Source organism: Leptinotarsa decemlineata, unplaced genomic scaffold (genome assembly GCF_025532065.1).
Source record: "Leptinotarsa decemlineata unplaced genomic scaffold, Ldec_3_MD MMD2_tig00026307_RagTag_RagTag, whole genome shotgun sequence".
In the NCBI taxonomy this organism is placed as follows: domain Eukaryota; kingdom Metazoa; phylum Arthropoda; class Insecta; order Coleoptera; family Chrysomelidae; genus Leptinotarsa; species Leptinotarsa decemlineata.
In genome coordinates, this window is record NW_027412681.1 from 992,682 (window position 1) to 1,009,925 (window position 17,244).

At 32.6% G+C, this 17,244-nt stretch overlaps 3 protein-coding genes across 4 annotated transcripts; all 3 read left to right on the top strand.

Moving 5' to 3' along the window:
* Nucleotides 1–1,929: 1,929 nt before the first annotated feature.
* On the top strand, nt 1,930–7,505 carry LOC111506426 (uncharacterized). Its single transcript, XM_074181256.1, has 2 exons — nt 1,930–2,576; nt 5,583–7,505. Exons 1-2 carry the CDS (start codon nt 2,249–2,251, stop codon nt 6,782–6,784), a joined length of 1,530 nt encoding a protein of 509 aa, XP_074037357.1. The 5' UTR covers nt 1,930–2,248; the 3' UTR covers nt 6,785–7,505.
* On the top strand, nt 3,328–5,015 carry LOC141485145 (uncharacterized). 2 transcript variants are annotated; one of them, XM_074181262.1, is made up of 2 exons: nt 3,328–3,436; nt 4,035–5,015. In XM_074181262.1, the coding sequence occupies exon 2, from the start codon at nt 4,035–4,037 to the stop codon at nt 4,773–4,775; it is 741 nt and encodes a 246-aa protein (XP_074037363.1). In that variant the 5' UTR covers nt 3,328–3,436; the 3' UTR covers nt 4,776–5,015. The 2 variants fall into 2 exon arrangements, with proteins under 2 accessions (XP_074037363.1, XP_074037364.1); XM_074181263.1 differs by lacking the exon at nt 3,328–3,436 and adding an exon at nt 3,478–3,555.
* Nucleotides 7,506–8,666: 1,161 nt separating the features above from the next.
* Nucleotides 8,667–12,919, top strand: LOC111506424 (uncharacterized). Its single transcript, XM_074181254.1, has 2 exons — nt 8,667–9,453; nt 10,618–12,919. The coding sequence occupies exons 1-2, from the start codon at nt 9,132–9,134 to the stop codon at nt 12,057–12,059; spliced, it is 1,764 nt and encodes a 587-aa protein (XP_074037355.1). The 5' UTR covers nt 8,667–9,131; the 3' UTR covers nt 12,060–12,919.
* Nucleotides 12,920–17,244: the final 4,325 nt, after the last annotated feature.

Below are 17,244 nucleotides of genomic sequence, written 5' to 3' on the forward strand. Positions count from 1 at the left end.
ATAATACGCTTTTTTGATAAGTAGTTTTTTTATTATTTGTAGAAAACTTTTAGTAGGGGTACAGCGTATAGCTTCAGGAATTTTATTGAAGAATATTGGACCATAATAATTGTTATAATTTCTGATTTTAGACAACCTATGATACTGTAGACGGTATAGTTAAGATACCAAATTTTATAAATTTTTCTCTAATATCCTCCCTATAAGTAAGAGAGAGCATATATCGAATAGCTCGTCTCTGGATGCCAAAAATTCTTTCAGTATGTGCCGAGTGGACCCAACAGAGAAATGCCTACAGAACTAGTGATTGAAATAAAGCATAGTAAGCCTTGATTAGTACCTTATTGCTAACAATTTTAGCCAAGTTTTTTAGGAGATAAGTTACCCTGCATAGTTTTTTTTGCTGAATAATCAACATGAGATTTCCATGTTGAAGATGAGTCAAGCATTACTCCAAGAAATTTCACATTTGACTTCAACTCCATGTCATGATTTCTAAGAGAGAAAACAATATAGTCAGTTTTTGAGTCATTTAAGCGAAGCCTGTTACAGTTGAACCAATCATCAACCTTCAACTGTGCCTCTATGATTTTTTCCTTTAAATTAGTTATGGAGAGATTTGTTTCAATCAATGTTGTATCATCAGCAAAGAGGATCACCTCAGTGTCTGGCACCACCGCAGGTAAGTCATTGATGTAAATCAAGAACAGTAGCGGGCCCAGTACCGAGCTCTGAGGAACCCCATATTTTACCGATGATAAATTGGAACATTGTTTATTGAAGTATGTAATTCGTTTTCTGTCAGATAGGTAGGAAGTTATAAGCCCTAATAGTTTATCATCAATTTCAAATAGATTTAGCTTTGACAAGAGGATATCATGAGAGACGCAATCAAAGGCCTTTGACAGATCACATAACGGTATCCAAGAAATTTCTTGTTATCAAAACCATAATTTACAGTATCCACAAGTTTACTTATTGCGAGAGTTGTAGATTTATTATTTCGAAAGCCAAACTGGGAATTTGTGAAAACATTTTTTTGCTCAAGATGATTGTTAATTTTTGACTTCAGTAATTTCTCATAAATTTTTGATAATATAGGGGGTGATGAAATTGGTCTGTGATTGGCCATATCATTTGGATCACCTTTTTTATACACAGGCACAACTTTGGAAATTTTAAGGCAATTTGGATAAATACCTAATTGTATACTTTTATTTAGCAATTTACATAAAGGAGATATTATTTGATTTTTTACTGATTTTACTTCATATTATTTACGGCATCTCTGATTTCATTTGGAGATACCTCAGTAATGTTTAACTTTGTGACATTTTAGTGACATCTTTATGTATGTGAGAAAGATTTTTTTTTGACTAAATGGCAAATTTGACATGATAGATTGACTATATTCCGCCACAGTAGCGGAATTCCGCAACGATTGGCAATTCGGAATGTGAGTCTCATTATGAAAAGCGTGTCTGTCTGTCATAGAACTCATAGAAGTCATAGAAGTCATAGATCACGATCACAAAGCACTTAATTTTCAGATTAGTCAAATTTATCGAAAACCGCTGACGCTGAAAGAAAAATAAATCCACAGTGAGAAAAGAGAAAAGACGAATTTTAAATAAATATATATGAATGGTAGTTGGTAGTTCACCTCACCCCTCTTGATTTTTGTTTTAGTAAACTTTGTGTTGTCATTTGATTTGATACATAATAAAAGCTAAAGCTAGATCAGTGAATGCAGAATTTTCAATTGATAATAATGCAAATAGTAATCAAATCAATATATTTGCAATAACTACTTCAAAATATTCAGATTTCACATACGATGGAGTGTCTGCTCATGCGCTAATCGCTTTATTCCATCTTTGAATCATGCGGGAAGCTGTCATTTGTCAATTATTCTGATGACAGTGTTGGCGACCATTGATATTGATGCTATACAATTATAGCGAAAAGTATACATTTTCATCTGTCATTTTCATACAATTTTTTTTTGCCTTGGAGCAGCAGTGCCTATTGGTTTTTAGACATCTTAGACTGTTTTAGAGGCGTATAATAACACAGCATATGAAGAGAAATATATTGTGTTTACCGTGTTTACTTTTCATTTACCCGTATTAGCACAAGGATACAGTTGAATTTAATTCTTCAGATTGTGAGGAAAGTGACCCAAAGATAAGTACTAACAAACAAATCCACGTTGTCCCGCCATCTTTCTTGAAAATTGAAGTAGATAATGACTACTGATAATTCTGGAAGACTAATTAAAGAGGAGGAAGAGGAGAAGGAATGTAAAGCAGTCCAAATGATTATATCAAAGTATGAATCAGAGCCAAAACAAGTCAAAAGGGAAGATCTCATTGATGTTGTTGATCATGATCTGAAATCTGAAAGGTACTTGGAAGAAGTGAAAGAAACCTCACATTGTGAGGTATGTGGAGGTTTACTTGGTCCAACTGATTTCTTCAGCTCTGATCATTGGAAATTATGTTGCCAATGCCAGAATGGGTCTAATACTATGCAAGAGGAATATATGACTGTGGATTTGAAACCACTTGCTTCAGGTAACACATTTATTTTACTGATTGTTTGAGAAGAAAGAACCAAAAATGTTGATGGGTGCCATAAAAAATATATTTAAATAAGTTCTAAATCATAGAAAATTATATCTGGGGAACTAAGCTACAATGACAGAGATGATTCAACTAACACTTTACTGTGAAATTTCCACAGAACAGTTTAGGAATTCACAATCAATGAAAGAAATAAAATTTCTATACTCAGCTTTCTTCGAATGGTTGACGATTCGGAAAATAATAATATAACTCTCAACTGATGTGGAAAACATTAAAAAAAGCTTATTAAACATGATTTGACAAAACTTTTGAGCTGTATAGAATTTAACTTAACAAACCAGATGTATATTGTTGATAATAAAACTGAAATAGTAAACGTCCATCATTAAGTATTTTTAAATAACAGTTATTGAAATCCATCCATAATGCTAATAGAGTAGTACTTGGTAAGATAATATGAACAAATATAGTATTTGTATGTTGTTTTCTGCTTTTTATCATTGTATTGGAGCTACAACTATATTGCAATGTATTTTTAATAGCATATCGTCGGCCTAATTGTAAAACCATGTAACTCCACGAAAATCAGTTTCGAGTTTATTATGCCAAATTGTTGTAGAAAATGCTCTACACCAATGATATAAACCTCGTACCTCCAAAAAATTCGTTAAATTTAATAAAAAGGAATTTACAAACCACGTATCTTTTGTTAGGGTTTTTTTTATTTCCAACCCACTAACTCCTAATTGTCCATGTGTTAGTAATAGGCATGTCAACAGTGCTCTACCAAGTGGTTTTTTTATTACATATTCAGTTTTTTAACAATCGTGGTTGAGTACACTGACGAAGTAAGTACCGTTTTTTTATATTTTTCAAATAGAAAAGTGATTTTCATATTGTGAATAGTTGAATAATATGAATTAATATGAATTGGAGTTATGCGGTTTGACTAAATCAGAGATTATAGGTTAGAAAACACCGTATTGGAGTAACGCGTTTTGATATAAGCCTCTTTTTATTTCAACTATCGCAGTCATTTCACGTTTAATCGCCGATAATAATTAATGAAATATCTCAAATAATCATTATGTGATAGAAATTATATCTTTTGTCAATCATAATCCAAAGGTCCCATATAAATAGAGAGTTATGTGGCTTGCAAATAGGTGATAACTGGAGTTACGTGTTTTGTTAATGCAACATAAATGACGTATTCCAAAAACACTTTATTGTGAGATTTTCACTAAATTGTTTTACAAAAACGCAACACGTGTTTCGCCATACAATGGCTTTATCTGGCGTGTCTTTCAACCAAGTAACATAAATGTTTTGCTTTCTGAAACTTTCCAGTTTTAGATCTATTTGTGGAGTTACGTATTGAGTCACGTATTCAAATTTGAAATACAGAAGCTTTTTCCTACCTGACATTTCCAACTTTGATTTCAGATGAGTTCAAGAGCACGAAAGATATTAAATTTGCTGAAAAATGAAAAACAGGAGGAAAAATCTCTCATGAATCAAGACCATTCCAGTTTTGTTGCTGAAACATCCTCTTTAAAAGAAAACTATGATGCATTGAATTGTGATATAATGGAGTCCTCGACAGATCGTACTGATTCTGTTATTGCTAGCCAAGTATTTATTGTGCAGGCTGATGGATCTCTTGTAGAGATATCTAACGCAGTGACTAGTACTGATACTACCACTGTTATTGCTATAGATTCACTTCCACCTTTGTATGATAGTATGATTCCAAGTGAAGGAATATCATATAGCAATGTAGTTCCTAATGTAACTGAGGAAACAAATGTTGGGGTCATAGAAGAGAACACGTCAAATATTGACAGCACTATTTCACGACAAGTTTCTAATGTAATCGAGGAAACCATAAATGGGATTATAGAAGAAAACACGTCAATAATCATCGACAGCACCGTTTCACTTCAAGTTCCTAATGTAATCGAGGAAACAAATAATGGGTTCATAGAAGAGAACACGTCACTTATTGATAGCTCTGTTTCACAAGCAAATGAAAATGAGAATACAATAAATATAGCTGGCGATAACATTAAAGAAGAACAAATAGTGAGCCCAAAGCGTAGAAGAAGGCACAAGGTTAATGAAAGGAAATGGGAGAGCAAGAAAGCAAAGAAACTACTGCCTCGGCGTGTAACGATTCACATTTAATTGGTCAATTTTATTTTCCTCAACTGTACACATCCAAACGAAAGATTCCTCGATCAAAATATAATCATCTACAAGAGCTAAAACAAACAATGCCTTCCGACTACCATTCATTTTACGATGTTTTGAAACTGATTAATTAAGAAAAATTTAACGTTTTTCCAACTTTGGTTGGTTTGTCTCTGAATTTTTGTGTAATAAACTAATCCAATTAAAATCTGTTTGATTATTGAGACCTTTGAACCATGTGAAATTGGAGAATCGAACACCCCTTTTCATTCATTGTTACTGCATGGAATTAAATATGAACTCTTGTACTATTACGATTTTAACGTAACTCCTAGTTTTGAGATGTAAGCGGATATTTAAGCTCTGTCCAAAACCTTCAACTCCGCATTCCATAACACCTAACTCCAGAAATCAGTATTTACAGAACATGTAACTCACTGAGAAACAATAAAAAAAATAATAATCAACAAAACCTGGTGTGTGACAGATTATTTTCATGTTTCCATACAACAGTGTTTGATTTCGTAAGAAACCATAGAGGAAGTGTCAAATGAGAAAGTTTTATTGCTCTCCTGTAAAATAGGCCAAATGGCAGTTACGTGGTTTTACAATTAGGCCGACGATATGTCGTTATTTTTTAAACTAAAAATGTTTTTTTCCAATTTTGTACTATATCTACATTTTAAGTTTTTTTTTATATAATTGTTTTCAATTTCTATGTTAGTAATATGTTTTATATAATGATGTGTATTAGTATTATCTATTTCAATAAATATATTCTTCATAAAATCATTTTTACAGATCTTGGAAGCTATCTTTTTAGAACCAAAGAAGAAAGAATTGTTGGGAAGGAAGAGGAGATAATCAATGAAAATATGTCAGATGAAAGTGTTCCTTTTGTTCAACACAAAATGTCATGTGAAACGAAGGAAATTACTGAAATACTTAGTTCTGGACATTATTCAAATTCAATCAGAGAGAGTAGAATTCATGAAGAAAACAAAGACTGGTCAAATAATTTGAACGAAAGGACTAATGTGAAATCTGTTGAAATTACGCATACAGGGAACATTCCACTTCATCATAAAATTTGCGAAAGTAGTTTAAAGTTGCATGAAAATATTATTACAGGCGAAAAATCATTTCAATGTAAAATTTGCTCTAGATCATATACTGGGCCTAGTGATTTAAAAAAACATGAACAAATTCATACTAGCGAAAAACCGTTTCAGTGTAGAATCTGCTCCAAATCATTCAATCAACGTCGTACTTTGAATAAACATGAAAAAATTCATAATGGTGTGAAACCATTTCAATGTAGCTTCTGCTCCAAATCGTTTTTTTTCAAAAATAATTTGAAAACACATGAAAAAATTCATACTGGCGAAAAACCGTTTCAGTGTAAAATCTGCTCTAGATCATATACTGATTCTAGCAATTTAAAAAAGCATGAAAAAATTCATACTGGCGAAAAACCGTTTCGGTGTAACATCTGCTCCAAATCATTCAATCACTGTGGTAATTTGAAAAAACATGAAAAAATTCATACTGGCGAAAAACCGTTTCAGTGTAAAATCTGTTCTAAATCATTCAATCACTGTAGTTATTTGAAAAGACATGAAAAAATTCATACTGGCGAAAAACCGTTTCAGTGTAAAATCTGCTCTAAATCATTTTTTCGCAAAAGTCATTTGAAAGTACATGAAAAAATTCATACTGACGAAAAAACATTTCAATGTAAAATTTGCTCTAAATCATTCCGTCAGTGTGGTCATTTGAAAGAACATGAAAAAATTCATACTGGTGAAAAACCGTTTCAGTGTAAAATCTGCTCTAAATCATTCCTTCGCAAAAGTTATTTGAAAACACATGAAAAAAATCATACTGGAGAAAAACCGTTTCAGTGTGAAATCTGCTCTAAATCATTCTTTCGCAAAAGTTATTTGAAAGGACATGAAAAAATTCATACTGGCGAAAAAAATTTCAGTGTAATATCTGCTTAAATTCTTTTAGTCCGTATAATAATTTGAAAAGACGTGACAATGGTTATTGGCAAAAATCCATCTTGGTGTAAAGTCTGCTACAAACCATTTATTGAGAGACGTAGCTTGAAGTTGAATGAACAAATTCATACTGCTCAAAGTAGGCCCTTGAGAAATGAGTAACTTCCTAAAGGGAAGAAACCATTACAGTCTAAAATAAATCATATCCTGAAGATGCCAACTTGAATAAATGTGAAACATCTGCAAGACGAACTTCTGTGAGGTATCTTCCGTAAATGTCTGTCGGATATAATTCAATGTCAAGCATGACATTAGCCGGGAAAGTAGTTATTTTCCAGCATGCATTTACCAGAACCCACTGTTTAGGTACTTTAAGAGAGTTGAACGATTTGAGATTTATTTTCTTGAATTCATTACTAGTTTATTGGATGCAAAATAGCAGATAAGAAAAAAAAAGATGAATACTGAATCCTATGTATGTATTTTTTGTGATTGCCATTATATTCTTGAAATTATATGTAGGAATTAGAAATTATACTAGGCCTGTGATAAAATGGATATGTTTTATGTATTCAGGGATATATCCTTTAGAGTTTAAAAAAACTGACTTTATTCTAACATATGTTGATTATCAACAAGTAAAAATGTGGAAGACTGCATAACGTTGTGACTTAAAGATGAAAAAATAAAGACTGACTGATTATAATAACGTTTTCTTTATTTTTCCCTCAAAACAATCCTTGTAAGGAAGTTTCAGTTTCGGCCGAAAGTGAGACAATTGCTGAAATTCAGTTTCCGTCAGACACTAATTTCTTGCGATGGATAATTTTCTATTTGAGGTAGAATTTACGTCATTCAAATTTGCAGGATGAAGCTGTGGACCACTGAAGTCTTGTCTGGTTAGTAATTGGACGCGATTTTTGAAAAAACTGGTTAGGTTAGGCCAGGGGTCTCCAAACTTTGAAGCCTTCGAGCTATAATGATTTTTTCAGTTTGTTCCAAGGGCCGATTTATGCCCTTAACTATATTTCCAGACTAGGATAGTCGCAAAGTGCGTGACCTAAGCAAACTTACGCTTTTTTTGCTTTTCAATTATTATTGTAACACATGACGTTATCTAGTGGCGAGTAGTGGTACTATGTACTATCTTTCTCAGCTACCCGCTAGGTGGCATTAGGCGTAATTAAATATTTGAAATTACCGCGTTGGTTCGAGAAAGTATACAGGAAGTTTGCCCCGAAAAGGTAAATTTATTTAAAATTTTCAGCAAACACCGTGGCTCGGAGGGTGCAAGTCATCGCAGAAAATATATCATCTCAACTGTCTGACAAAAATGGACATCATGAGTGGTTTTCTCTAGCATTGGATGAGTCAAGGGATGTGTCAGATACTGCTCAGGTGTTGATTTTTATTCGCGAAGTAGATAAAAGCTATGAAGTGTATGAAGAACTTCTTGATATTGATAGTATTCACGGCACGACAACTGGGGCAGATATTTTTAAGGGAGTTGAAAATGCCATTAATAAAAAGAACTTTCGATGGAGAAATTTGAAATCTATAACAACTGATGGATGCAAAAATATGTATGGTATATATAAAGGAGTGGTTGCACTTGTGTCAAAGGCTGTAGAAAATGATGGTGGTTCAAAACCATTAGTCTTACATTGTATCATTCATCAACAGTCCTTGTGAGGAAAATGTTTGGATATGTCTGAAGTTCTAAAACCAGTCATATCAGTTGTTACACAGTTGCAGAGACTGAATTTTCCGTCAATTTTGCAATCGAAACTTTGAGTGCTTTGAAGATAAATTTTGATACTCGTTTTTCAGATTTAGATGTCATTGCGAATGAAATTAAGCTTTTTCAAAATCCTACAATCTTACGGTAGGAAAGGCACTTTTCAGTAAGTTCTTTACTTGACATGATTGTTAATATGAAAAATACGAGTTTTATTTATTATTACATCAAAATCAAGAGTTTTTTGTTTCTTTTCATATTTCAAAATCTGTTGTTTCATAAGCTTCATGCATGTGTGAGGATACTTCTCTGTCCTAGTGAGTATTTTGACGATTCCGTATTCCGTTTTGGTAACACTGTTTCATATAAGATACGAAATACGTAAGCGAGACGTATGGGTTTTTGGGTTTTTATACATCGTAGAGTTGTATAATACGTTTCAGATACAATTGAATAGAAATACATTGTGTTTTTCCGTGTTTACTTTTCATTTTCCGTATTAGCACAAGGAAAGTGTTTAATTCATCAAATTGTGAGGAAAGTGACCCAAAGATAAGTAGTAACAAACCAATCAACACTGTCCCGCCATCTTGAAAATTAAACTAGATAATGACTACTGATAATTGTGGAAAACTAATTAAAGAGGAGGAGAAGGAATGTAATGCAGTCCAAATGATTATCTCAAAGTATGAATCAGAGTCAAAACAAATCAAAAGTGAAGATGTCATCGATGTCATTAATCATAATTTGAAATCTGAAAGGTACTTGGAAGAAGTAAAAGAAGCCTCAGACTGTGAGGTATGTGGAGGTTTACTTGGTGCAACTGATTTCTTCAGCTCTGATCATTGGAAATTCTGTTGCCAATGCCAGAATGGGTCTAATACTATGCAAGAGGAATATATGACTGTGGATTTGAAACCACTTGCTTTAGGTAACACATTTATTTTACTAATAGTTTGAGAACAATATATCTATCGAGTTTCATGTCAAATTGGCTTTCAATCTTATGAGCTGCAGAACATTATTCAATAATTGTTCATTATTCTCCTCAGACAAATATGCAAATATTGTTAGATTTTGCGCGTTGATAATTATTATCTGCTTCTTGTTGGAAATCATTAACTTTTTGCTCCAGTACCCCGATTTTATCAGCTTGATTTTTTACCTCTGTTTCGATGTCTCTCAGTTTTTGTTCTATTTTATCGGTTATTTTTTCAAACAGATTTTAAACACATTTAAACAGATTTTTTTCGTTATTTTGCTAATAAACTCTTTATCGAGTAATAATTCAGTGATGGAATCTTTGACAATTGAAGTAATCTCAGTTTTACTTCTCGACATTATTACCTGATGAGATTGTCAAAAACCACAAATCGATAGGTTTCACCAACCGGCAGAATAATTTCCCTAAGTTGCTTTGCTATTCACTGAGTTGCTGGACAGAACAATTTATACACGTCTATACTGCTCGGACCATCTGAACCGACTGGACCATATAAAGGAGATGTCTCCCAGCGACCTGTCCACCTTCCTGGAAAGGACAGGATGGACGACGACCTAGGAGGACAACTCCTCGGGAGGATGTACAATGGGTCACATGTGGCCTAAGTGCGTGGGCTTACACTCACCCTCCCTACTCTACAGATACAGAATAGTTTGAGAATCAGTTTGAAAAATAATAGATGAAACATCATTTATACAATATCATTACAGACATAATGTTATAAGTAAAATTTGAAACCCCTAGCGTAAAATAAATCTATTGAAAATATTTTTTCCATACTGTCTTTCGACACGCGTTTCACTAGCCAAGTTGTCAACTTCTGATGATGCTAATTTGGTTAGCATAGCTTGCATCGAAATACTATTTTTATTCTGAGTTGTGAAAAATGTTTTCACAATAGTGGGAAGCTACTTATTATCGATATTGGTGAAAAATCCTTGTTAATGTTGAATTCTTAAGCATTTCAGCTGAAAAATATTTTTCATGAATATTTTGATTCAAAAGTAACACATTTCTCGTGACTATCATTAATGTAACTATGTGCTGAAATAAATTGCTCTTATTATCTCTTCATAAAATTATTTTTCACAGATCTTGGAAGCTCTCTTTTTAGAACCCAAGAAGAAACAATTGTGAAGGAAGAGAAGATGACCATCGAAAATATGTCATCAATATCAAGTAAAAAAGAATGTGCTATTGAAAGTGTTCATTTTGTTGAAGAGGAATTTTCACAAGAAACAGAGGATACTGAAAAACTTGGTTTAAATTCAATTAGAGAGTGCAGAATTTATGAGGAAAATGAAGACTGGTCAGAAAGTTTGAATAAAAGACCTGTTGTAAAATCTGTTGAAAATGAGCATACAGGGAAGATTTCGCTTCATCGTATAATTTGCAAAAGTAGTTTAAAATTGCATGAGAAAATTCTTACCAGCAAAAAACCATTTCAGTGTGAAATCTGCTCTGAATCTTTCATTCAAAATATTCATTTGAAGCAACATGAAAAAATTCATACTGGCGAAAAATCATTTCAGTGTAAAATCTGCTCTAAATCATTCTCTCGGTGCGATAATTTGAAAAGACATGAAAAAATTCACATTGGCGAAAAACCGATTAAGTGTAAAATCTGCTGTGAATCATTCGTTGTAAGAAGTGAATTGAAAAATCATGAAAAAATTCATACAGGCGAAAAACCGTTCCAGTGTAAAATCTGCTCTAAATCATTTATTCGTTGTATTGATTTGAAAGGACATGAAAGAATTCATACTGGCGAAAAGCCGTTTCAGTGTAAAATCTGCTCTAAATCATTCATTCGTTGTAGTGATTTGAAAGGACATGAAAGAATTCATACTGGCGAAAAACCATTTCGTTGTAACATCTGCTCCAAATCATTCAGTCACTGTGGTAATTTGAAAAAACATGAAAAAATTCATACTGGAGTAAAACCATTTCAGTGTACTATCTGCTACAAATCATTCTCTTCCAAAAAATATTTGGAAAAACATGAAAAAATTCATACAGGCGAAAAACCGTTTCAGTGTAAAATCTGTTCCAAATCTTTCATTCAAAAAAATATTTTGAAGTTGCATGAGAAAATTCATACTGGTGAAAAACCATTCCAGTGTAACGTCTGCTCCAAATCATTCATTCACTGTGGTAATTTGAAAAGACATGAAAAAATTCATACTGGTGTAAAATCCTTTCAATGTAACATCTGCTCCAAATCATTTTTTTGCATAAATAATTTGAAAACACATGAAAAAATTCATACTGGCGAAAAACCGTTTCAATGTAAAATCTGCTCTAAATCGTTCATCCATTTTAGTAATTTGAAAGGACATGAAAGAATTCATACTGGCGAAAAACGGTTTCAGTGTAACATCTGCTTCAAATCGTTCAATCACAGTAGTAATTTGAAAACACATGAAAAGATTCATACTGGCGAAAAGCCGTTCCAGTGTAAAATCTGCTCCAGGTCTTTTATTCAAAAAAATAATTTGAAAATGCATGAAAAAACTCATGAAGTCATTCATTGAGAGATGTAACTCGATTCATACTGCTAAAAAGTCATTCACCCAAAGTAGGTAGGTTATTGAGAAATGAAAAACATGTCTGTCGGATATAATTCAATTTCCAGCGTGGTATTAGCCAGGAAAGTAGTTGTTTTCCGGCAATACTGAAGCCTATTTATGTAATCTTTGTGATTGACATTATATTCTTGAAATTACATATCGGAATTAGAAATTACACTGAGTTTGTGGTAAAATGGACGTGTTCTGTTTTCAGGGATATATCCTGTATACATCTTTATTTAAACGGTACACAGAATTAAAATGGAGAACAGAAAAACTAATTTGAGACAATAAATCGTTACATACTTTTTCTGTAAATAAGTCATAGGGACTTTAAAGAACTCTGAACATGTTCAATATTGGCAGAGTATATGGCAAGTCTCCGAAGCAATATACCTCATGAGTTTTTGGTTTGAATTAACAGGCAAGTAAGATTGTATAGTATTATTTTATGACAACTTGAGTGCACGAAAACTTGCTGTCATTATATCACAAACGCTCGAAGCATATAGATATACGTCATCATTTTATAAGAGCCATATCAGATGAAAATTTCAAATTGACTTATTTACCAACCGAAAGTTGTTGGTTTAGGTAAAAGTAGGGTTTGATATAATAGGGGGTGTTGGTTTCTGACATCAAACTTTGATCATTTATGCCATTGGCAGTATTGAATTGTTATATTGGCAACAATGTTCTTTTTTCTGAATTAAAGTCGCAATCAAACAGCAAACAAGCGTGTTGTTTTATTCCCGTACAGTATTTCTGGAGTAGAGATGGGTTGGAATTGGAATAACAGTATTTTGGAGCGCGGTTTTATGATATCGTACCATCGAGGTATTCAAGGATGTTACACGACGATATTTTGCAATAGACGGTATTGCCGAGTAATGTATCGGCATCGCTTCTTCGCCTTAGTATTCTGTAGCGAGTGTCATGAATGTATGGTCGCTTGCACTAGTTTTCGTCTTTCGTTCCTATTGAATCACCAAATCTCTGCCGCGGTGCTTTGCTGTGGGTAACAATGGAACGCGATCGCGATATATCATCCGCAACTTTTTATGGAACTTTTTAGCATATGTATTACACACAATAATATAAAAATACAAAAACTTCTTTGGATTGAAATTTATTCGAATGATCAGGGGAATGAGATGTATGAAATGAAAATTTTGCTTCATAAAATTAAAATGAGATCAAATACAAACACAAAGAAGAAATAAATAGGTAAATAAGATTACTCGAAATGAAATAAAAATTCTACGAAATAACCGAAAAGCAAATGTTGCAAAGCTACGGCGATACGCTGACGTTACATATCACGTAATATGGTCATTCCTTTTCGTGCAGTTTTGTTGTGGAGTATTTAACGGGGTATTTTCCAGTCGCGTCAAAACTTGTACGTTCCAATAAGAGAGCGGTATTTCCCATCTCTATTCTGGAAATATCTGTATTTCTATAAAAAATCCAGAACCGACATGCGCATGAGAAAAAGAGTTATGAAATAGAATGAGTGGTGGTCGAAGGCACCAGAGACGGAAGAAGCAGGCGATGTTAGACAAGAGTAGAGAGAGAAAGAAAAAAATACATCTTTTTTTCTAGCTACGTGTCTACTACTCCACAAAGCACGTAAATTGGTGTTCTCTGGTCTTCTCTTCATTTTCATTAGTGTTTACCGTGTTTAACTGTATCATACTATTATAAATCATAATTCAAATTAACTATTCAGATTGTGAGTAAAACGTGACCCAAAGATAAAAACTGACAAACAAATCCACGTTGTCTCGCCATCTTGAAAATTAAACTAGATAATGAGTACTGATAATTGTGGAAGACTAATTAAAGAGGAAGAGGAGGAGGAGGAATATAATGCAGTACAAATGATTATCACAAAATATGAATTAGAGCCAAACCAAGTCGGAAGTGAAGATCTCATTGATGTTGTTGATCATGATTTGAAATTTGAAAAGTACTTTGAAGATGTAAAAGTACCCTCAGATTGTGAGGTATGTGGTGGTTTGCTTAGTCCAACCGATTTCTTCAGCCCTGATCATTCAAAATTCTGTTATAACTGCCAATGCCAGAACGGGTCTAATTCTATGCAAGGCGAAGATAAGGCTCTGGATTTGAAACAACTTACTTCAGGTAACATTTATTTTACCAAAGGTTTGACAAGAAAGAACCAAAAATGTTAATGGGTGACAAAAAACATATTTTCAACAAAAATTTGTTCCAAATCCAAGTAAAAAATTATATCTGTAGAACTGTCTACAATGACTGAGATTATTCAAGTATCACATTCCACAGAACAGTTTACGAAACCGCGTTACATGTTTCACTGAAAGTGTTTAATACGAACTGAATTCTACCTAGTATATGCTTCTTACGTTACTGATTTAAATTCTAGTGTCTTTTCATATGTTAACTAATGTTTTCACATCCTACGAACAGACTCATTCAATTAATTGAAACTATATATAGTGGTGAATTGGCGTAATGGTAGTGTACCGAATTCACAATTTAGTTCGCTCACAATCTCTGCCAGATATTTTTCTCGAGATAAAGTTGAAGTTGGCATGTATTTTTGTGAAAATTGTGTAATTTTTATCATGTATAGTATTAACATCATCAGTTGATGACAGTCTGAGTTATCTCCTGATGATGTTGATTTGGTTAGCAAAACATTCATCGAGAGCCTATTTTTGTTCTTGTATGTGAAAAATGTTTTCAATAGGTCATTGTATAAACATTTTGATGAGATTTAGAGATATAGTTCATTCTGTTTTTGTGTACTCAGTGTTGATACTGATTAAAATCTTTGTTAATGTTGAATTCTAAGGCATTTCAACTGAAAAATCCAATTTTTTAAAAATATTTCAATTTGCAAATGTTACGTTTCTTGTGATCTATGTGTAACTATGTACTGAAATAAGTTTCTATTATCCTCTCTTCATAAAACTATTTTTACAGATCCTGGAAACCCTCTATTTAAAACCCAAGAAGAAACAATTGTTGATAAGGAAGAGGAGGTTATCAATGAAAATATTTTGAAAAGACATGAAAAAACTCATACTGGTGAAAAATCATTTCAGTGTAAAATCTGCTCTAAATCATTCAGTCGAAGTGGTACTTTGAAAATACACGAAAAAATTCATACTGGTGAAAAACCGTTTCAGTGTACACTCTGCTCCAAATCTTATATTCAAAAGTATAGTTTGAAATTGCATGAAAAAATTCATACTGGTGAAAAACCGTTTCAGTGTAAAATCTGCTCTAAATCATTCAGTCTACGTGGTACTTTGAAAATACATGAAAAATTTCATATTGGTGATAAGCAATTTCAATGTAGACTCTGCTCCAAATCTTTTATTCAAAAGACTTGTTTGAAATTACATGAAAACAATCATACTGGTTTGAAACCATTTCAGTGTAAAATCTGCTCTAAATCATTCTTTCGCAAAAAAGATTTGAATAGACATGAAGAAATTCATACTGGTGTAAAACCATTTCACTGTAAAATCTGCTCTAAATCATTCATTCGCAAAACTGATTTGAAAACACATGAAAGAATTCATACAGGCGAAAAACCGTTTCAGTGTAAAATCTGCTCCAGATCTTTTATTCGAAAAGATACTTTGAAAAGGCATGAAAAAATTCATACTGGTGAAAAACAATTTCAGTGTGAAATTTGCTCCAAGTCATTCATTCATGGAGGTGATTTAAAAAAACATGAAAAAATTCATACTGGCGAAAAACCGTTTCAGTGTAAATTCTGCTCTAAATCATTCAATTATAAATGTGATTTGAAAAACCATGAAAATATTCATACTGGCGAAAAACTGTTTAAGTGTGAAATCTGCTCTAAAACATTCATTCGTTGTGTTGATTTGAGAAGACATGAAAGAAGTCATAGTGGTGAAAAACCGTTTCAGTGTAAGATCTGCTCCAAATCTTTTTGTCTAAAAAGTAGTTTGAAATGCCATGAAATAATTCATACTGGTGAAAAGCGATTTCATTGTAGACTTTGCTCCAAATCTTTTACTCAAAATAAAAGTTTGAAATTGCACGAAAAAATTCATACTGGTGAAAAACCATTTCAATGTAACTTCTGCTCTAAATCATTCAGTCAATGTGGTAATTTGAAAGTACATGAAACAATTCACACTGGTGATAAACCATTTCAGTGTAACTTCTGCTCTAAATCATTCCCTCTACGAGGTCATTTGAAAGTACATGAAACAATTCATACTGGTGAAAAACCATTTCAGTGTAAAGTCTGCTCTAAATCATTCAGTGACTGTGGTAATTTGAAAAAACATGAAAATATTCATACTGGCGAAAAATCATTCCAGTGTAAAATCTGCTCCAAATCATTCAATCAATGTGGTACTTTGAAGAGACATGAAAAAATACATACTGGCGAAAAACCGTTCCAGTGTAAAATCTGCTCCAAATCTTTTATTCAAAAAAATAATTGGAAAAAGCATGAAAAAATTCATAGTCATTGAGAAATTTAACTTGTTTCATACTGCTTAAAAATCATTCACTCCAAGTAGGTTATTGAGAAATGATAAACATGTATAATTCAATGTCCAGCGTGGTATTAGCCGGGGAAGCAGTTGTTTTCCGGTAGGCATTTACCGAAATTCAGTGTAGGTACTTTGGAAAAATTGAATGTTTGGAGATTTAATTTCGAAATATTTATTTTCTTGAATTGATTACTAGTTTATCGGATGACAAATTTGGAGCAGTTTAGAAAAAACAGTGCAAGATACGTAAAAAAAATGAACACTGTATCTTATGTATGTAACCTTTGTGAGAGACATTATACTCTTAAAATTATATATCGGAATTAGAAATTACACTGTACTTATAGGTTTGTGGTAAAATTGACATGTTCTATGTAGTCAGGAATACGTTCTGGAAATATATTTTTTTGAACAAAAAATGTCACATTCGCAGCATATTTCATTAAAATTTTAACACATAACCTAATAACCTTCCTCAGACATTTGTTCTATATTGACCACAATTACAGGTTGTGCAGTATACAGAATTAAAATGAAGAACAGAAAAACTAATTTGAGACAATAAATCCTTACATATAACTTTTTCTTTAAATAAGTCACACAGAAATATAATGTTGAAA